The sequence below is a fragment of the Hypomesus transpacificus genome, chromosome 2 (assembly GCF_021917145.1).
Source record: "Hypomesus transpacificus isolate Combined female chromosome 2, fHypTra1, whole genome shotgun sequence".
NCBI lineage: Eukaryota > Metazoa > Chordata > Actinopteri > Osmeriformes > Osmeridae > Hypomesus > Hypomesus transpacificus.
This window is the reverse complement of record NC_061061.1, coordinates 13,734,574-13,741,274: the sequence shown is the minus strand read 5'-3', so window position 1 is coordinate 13,741,274 and position 6,701 is coordinate 13,734,574. Positions and strand designations below refer to the sequence as shown.

General features: G+C 36.6%; 1 protein-coding gene across 1 annotated transcript in view; it reads right to left on the bottom strand.

Annotated features, from left to right (window-relative positions):
• Nucleotides 1-1,197: 1,197 nt before the first annotated feature.
• dgkb (diacylglycerol kinase, beta) overlaps nt 1,198-6,701 on the bottom strand; it is a 32,966-nt gene continuing 27,462 nt past the window's right edge. Inside the window, exons 24-26 of the mRNA XM_047043150.1 lie at nt 5,428-5,548; nt 5,187-5,247; nt 1,198-3,141 (exon numbers count right to left, since the gene is read on the bottom strand). Coding sequence (XP_046899106.1) covers nt 3,037-3,141; nt 5,187-5,247; nt 5,428-5,548 — 287 coding nt within the window. The 3' untranslated portion in view covers nt 1,198-3,036. The remainder of the gene's footprint in view (nt 3,142-5,186; nt 5,248-5,427; nt 5,549-6,701) is intronic.

Genomic DNA, 6,701 nt, shown 5'->3' with positions numbered 1-6,701 from the left:
AAGCACAGGGAGAACATGCAAACACAGAATGGCCCAGTAACTCCACCCGAGCACTGAACAATGCCCCAAGCCGGAATCGAACCCAGGATCTAGTTGCTGTGATGCAACTCACACAAGGTATTGTGCTATGTTGTCCTTCTCCCCCAAAAAATGTATGAAAGAAAAGGTGCAATGGTCTCTCAATTATTTCCAGAACTGTCTATACACACACATATATATACTGTAAAATACATATGCATACAAAATGTATACATATGTATATACACATCTATGTTGCAATGATATCCACCATTGCTTAGCTTATCAGGGAGGCTACCAAAAGGCCAAAGGAAACTTCAGAGGAGCTGCAGGAATGTGTGCCAGTAACTGGCCTCTCTGGTCTATTACAACTATTTCACGTGTTCTCCACAAGTCTGAGCTATGGGATAGGGTGGCAAAACACAGAAGCAATTTCTCACCAAACAAAACCCATCCAGGCCTGTATATTTTTCACACATTCAAATATTCAATGTGGATGTAGAAAGATGTTTTCTAGTCTGATGAGACGAAGGAAGAACGTTTTGGCCTCAATTCCAGAAGGTATGTCTGGCACAAAGCCAGTTCCCCTCTTCTCCCAAAGAACACAACAGTTACTGTCAAGCATGGTGGTGCTCAGGGCTGCTTCTCTTCAGCAGGGACATGGGTTCTGGTCAGGATAGAGGGGGAAATGAATAGGTCCAAACATCAAGATATTAGTGCATCTTTTTGCCCTCCGCCAAAAAGCTAAAGTTGAAGAAGAATTTCTACTTTCCACATGACAACCATCCGAAGCACACAGCCTAATGGGAATGGCTGTACAGGAATGGCCCAGTTGAGCCCAGAACTCAATCCTGTAGATTAGTGGATCGACCAAAAGAGGCCTGTGTTAATTTCAAGATCTCGAAATTTGACAGAGCTTGAACCCAGCTATGCTAAACTGATTAAGATCTATCCAAACAGATTGACTGCTGGAATAAAAACAAAAGGTGCTTCCACAAAGTATTTGTCAAAGAGTGTGTACTATTCACTTGTGTAACCAAGGGATATGTTTACAACCAAAATCAACCAAAACTACAATTTCAGAAAAGGTATGTAGACTTGTGATACCCACTGTATGTATGCATATTCTAGTTGTAAAGACATGGTCAGATCTTAAGCTTGTTGCACGAAAAAGTCAGTCACAGCTTTTATTATTTTTCACATTTTAGTAACAGTCGACAGGCTCTTTCTTACAGACCATAGAATAATATATAATAAGCAAAAAACAATACTATATATACAAAAATACTACATCACTGTTCAAACACTGCAATTACAAAGCAATAAAAACCTGAAGGAACAACTTGTTTCACAGGCAGGACAGCACTTCAAAGCGACAGAAATCCTAAAACTGCTCCTAAAAAGCATGCAAGAATGCATCTTGGCTTGTGCACCGGACATCTTACTTGTGCACCGGACATATTTCACTGTAAGCAATCAAATATGTTTAAATTATGGTTTGGATGTGTTTTTTTTCTTCTGTTTCATTAAACTTGGTTTGTCTTTGGTGAAAGATCACTTGACTGGCTACATATTTGGAAATGCTGCTCCACCTAGCAAAAAGGTGACATGTCCTGTACAGTATAAGGAAGCTATGAATCCTCAAGGACAGATCATAAAAAAATATTTTTGAATGTAATACCAGACTACAAATGTTTGACAAAAATATCTTGAAAAAGACTTTAATATCTGTTTAGATCACTAGTGGTTGGTATTCTCTCATTATTATACCAGAAAACATTAAGTTTCAGTAGATTTCTGTGAAAACCCTCCCTTTATAAACTTGAATCCCAGATAGCCTTGTGATAAAAGAAAGAAAGAAATAGAATCGTCAAAATTGACCTCCACAATATCAACAGTAATTATACATTGGACATTGAAAAGCTGCAGGAGCAAAAAACTGTAAACACTTTCTATGATATTTGTAATTTAGCAACCCTGACATCTGTTCTTAATGTCAAAGTTTTCAATCCCCTTACAGGACACCTGACCCTAGCCACTCAAAACTGCTTAGTGTTGAATCAGTAACTGTACATTTGACATTATTACAATTTTTTTATCAGTGTACAGAGGTCCTTGAACTGTTGAATCTCAAATAGGGCACAGCTTCAATCATCTGAGCATGGTGGCAACCTTTAGAATCATAACCTATCCTAATAAACATACTGTATCTGAGTAGTTTACTCAAAAAGCAGGGCCCATAATCCCAAACTACATTTAAAAGTATGATATGTAGTGTGACATTATGTGTATGACAAGCCAGTAATATAACATATTCAAGACAAAAGTGCTTCAATATAATAACAAAATAACACACCAAATACTACTTTACATTTCAACAGGTCTCAGAACAGTGAGATCATGGTATCCATGCAATGTAAGTTGTCCACTGCATTATTGGTGGAAAAGGTAGATATTCCTGGTGCAATACATCTAAAATACCATTGTGCATCATGCAGAAAATGGACAATCATTACATTCATTTATTATCCCACATACTGTAAGATCCAACAGCAAGACACTTTTATATAAACCTGACAAACATGCTCTACAATGCATGTATTTGTCATTTTAATCAGTGTATAAAGTCATGGGTGATCAATTAGAGGTGAACAGGACCTTTTATAATCAGCAGTTTGACTGCATTAAAAGGATATGTTCTCTGGATTGACATTATTCCATCATGCATTATGGTGTTCAAATGCAAAAATAGATTAAAGACATAAATTCTGCATAGTTATATATAATTTTTATATAGAACATTGAATGATTAACATTTGCTTTTGGATATTTGATCGACATGGCACAGAGCATGAAAGCATAGCGATGCCAAGGATACAGTAGCCACTGTAAGCTGTTGTACGGGGTGCTAACCAAATCGTAGAATTGTAACTTTTGCATTGTAACCTTTGTTCACAGATAAGCTTCTATAAGGCTTTTTTTTAAGAAATAAAGAGGCAAATGTTGAATGTTGTCCCATCAGTCTTTGCTCTCGCTGCATGTCCGTCTGATGACAGAGAAGAAACTGCTTTCTTGAGGCGGGCCCATCAGCATTGTAGCCTGGTTCTTGTGCACTATTTCAATCTGGTGTGGAATGAGATTGAGGATGCATTGATTATCGTATGGTTATACTGTAAAATTATATAATGTGGCGTTATCTAGTATGTTATGAATTATTCTACCTAGTTCATCAGATACAGTACACGTATTAAAACACTTGGCATTAAGATTACATTAATTTCCCGGTAACAACATTGTATTTACACTGGTACTGGAAGTTACGGATTAGCGGAACAAGTTATTACAGTGAAACTTGATATGGGGTAGGTTCGGCTTTCCAGGGGTGAGTGAATGTTAACGTTGATCTGGTTTGGATTGCACAACTGTCAACTGTCCCTTTACAACATCCACTTAACCCTTTTCACCCCTGCCCCATACAGTAGTGTGTCACTTGATATTTTTGTAATAACTTAGACAATATACTTTTACTAACACTTAATAACATATCATAGAAATCCCTAGGTACCAACAATGTTTTTACACATGGTATTTAATGTAACCTTTATGTAAAGTGTCAAACATGGACTAATAAAACAATTCCTAGACTAATGTGTAATGATATTGTATGATGAAATTGAACTCACATTCTATGTATAGTAACTGCAATTATATTCAGTCACTAATACCTCTGAGGAAAGGTCAAAAGCTTTTGGGGGACCATTAGATCAGTCCTGTTTAATGTTAGAATTAGACATCAGTTGAATGGTAAACATCAAATAGATGGTATGGCATGACCTGGTCTTGACTCATTATAATGTAGTTTGCAGTACAAACACAATAATGACCTAGGTCAATGCTATCATCCACATCAAAAAGACCCTTTCTACTTCAAAAGCAGGCATGTTATTCACTGTTCTTGAACTGTGACATTGTGACAATTATAGTGTACTATGTGTGGCCTTGATGTCTAAATTATACTCATCATGACTAACCCTAATGTTACATCCGTATCATTTAGTTGACAAATTAACCTTTTTATTAGGATTGAGCAAACTTATAGGTCAAAGAAGGATGACATTAAAGAGAACCTACCATATTTGAATGACTTGATGACAAAATGAATGTTCATATACAGCTGCAGGAGCCAGGCTGCATGTACAGTAAGCCACTGTTTTGTACTGTATGTGGGAGGCAGCAGTTTTTCTTCAAACATAGTTTAACTTATGAACTTAAACTAACCCTAACTAAATTTTCAAAATACTGTATGAATTTATTTTGAACTTGAAAATATAATTTTGACATGAGTTATTTTGGCGATAATTTCTTGAACAATTTTGTGGTTCACAACAATGATTAGCTATACATTTTCATTCAGTATTACTATTTATTGTTAGTTGCCGAACTAGAATGTTGGACATTTCTGTTTCAGTTTTGGCCCCAATTTATATTGATGGACTGAACTCTTAGTTGCTATATAATCTTTTTAGCAAGGAAAATTATCCATACTGATGGTTCTACACTGAGAAAACATATTCATCAGAGCATCATAATTCACCATTATAAGAAACACATAATAGTTATTGTAGCATTAGAAAGACAAGTGTCTACAGGTGCAAGTTTGAGTTTATTTATGAGAATACAAAATAACTAGAATTCATTAGAAAGTAGTATCACTGTTAATAAATAGTAGGCTGAGTAGACTAAGTGTTTCAATTCAAACTCAACATCAAGACATACATAACTCACCATGGATATTTCATCAAGACACAATAATCTATTGTCTGAGACTAACTGTTGAGCTTTGGCAACAGATACAAGTGCACTTCTCAACTACTTGTTTTGTCATGCACTCAATTCTTCAACTCCATCTGAAAGACCCATATGTAAATTATGCCTCCACTTCATCTTAAATGCTGTTGGAGGACTATCATTGTAATTAAATCCGAACACAACATGAACTCAACACAAATTGAGTGATTTCAAAATGGAAAAGAGAACAAACACTTGTACACTTTCGTAGGGAGTACTTTGAGCCACAAGGTGAGCAAATTAAAAGTCAGCTGTGTTATTATTTGTTAGAACTAGAAACTTCTGTCAGCAATTACAAACATGTTAATGAGCTTACTTACAGTACAGGGAGTTTGCATCCAGGGCTCCCCATCAATCTGCATAGGGAGGGATTTGCTAGTTCTGTATTAAACACAGAACATGTATTGATTAAATAGACAACTATTAGAAACTTAGTTATCAAAGTATTACAATTGTAACAGACATTTACTTAAAACAGACTTTGGGGGAATGTGAAAAGTAGTTTGAAGTTTGGTCAATGCTCCTTTAATAATCTGGTCAATGCTCCTTTAATAATCTGACCTGATGGTGACAGAGGAGCACTGGGCCAGGCGTCTCCCAGCACTCTTCAGGCCTGTGTATATTTGTCCCATCTCCATGGCCCCTTCCAGACCCACTACCTCCAGGAGCTGGTCAGAAGGATCTACACATACAGAAATGCACCTTAAATGTTTACATTTTGCGAGTCAAAATCTAATCAATGAATCTGTATTCAATTATTAACTTGATGGATTGATCTCAAATAAAAAATGAATGATTAAAAGTTTACAACTGAAAAGTTACTACCGCTTTTGAAACCTTGAAGGTTCACTCTTAAAAGGGGAAAAACAACCAACAAGAACAACAACAAGCCACAAACAAAACACCTATTAATTAGATTGCACCGGCAATGCAAAGCAATCTTGTGTTGCTATAATTATTAATTTCTGTTCTGTTTTGAAGTTATGAGCATTGATTTTGCCCCTGCTGGAAGCCCAGTGTCGCGCTGGGCCCATCTGTTTCCCCGGGCCTGTTATTCCTCCTACTCTACAACTATCGCCCCTCTGCAAATTAAGGATCTCCTGCAGAACTGTTGGGAGTACAGAGACACTAAATTAGACAAAGACCCATTTTTAGGAACTTGGTGGGTATGGACTAAACTGCTGTTTAGATTGGGTCTTTGGTCAGTGATTTCTTCAAACAACTGACCTACAGACGGTTTGGACATGGTTAACTCAACAGTGCAGAAATTCAGAGTATGTAGAACCAGAGGGAGATTCAGGAGTTTTTAGTAAGCCAAAAATGTTGCACCTTTCTAGCTAGACATTTACATTTAGTCATTTAGCAGACGCTCTTATCCAGAGCAATTTACAGTAAGTACAGGGGCGTTCCCCCCGAGGCAAGTAGGGTGAAATGCCTTGCCCATGGACATAACGTCATGTGTCTCATCCGGAATCGAACCGGCAACCTCCCGATTAATAGCCGATTCCCTAACTGCTCAGCCATCTGAACCCCCAACATACATTTAACATTGAAAAGGCTTTGCTGTGTTGGAAAACCATTTATATTATCAACCAATGCTTTGAAGTTGAAGATGTGGATCTAGCTTTATCTACCGGATTATGAAAAATTATGTTAAAATAGAATTTCAATAAAAGTTCAAGAACTGTTTTTTTGTATTGACATAAAATGTGTTGTTTTACTGCTACTGAAAAACAAAACCACACATCTTTCTACCAAAATATTTTTTTGTTTATTTCTTCGCATACAGTATCTATCCATGGCCTTGTTTATTTCTGAAAAAAGAAAGACTAATT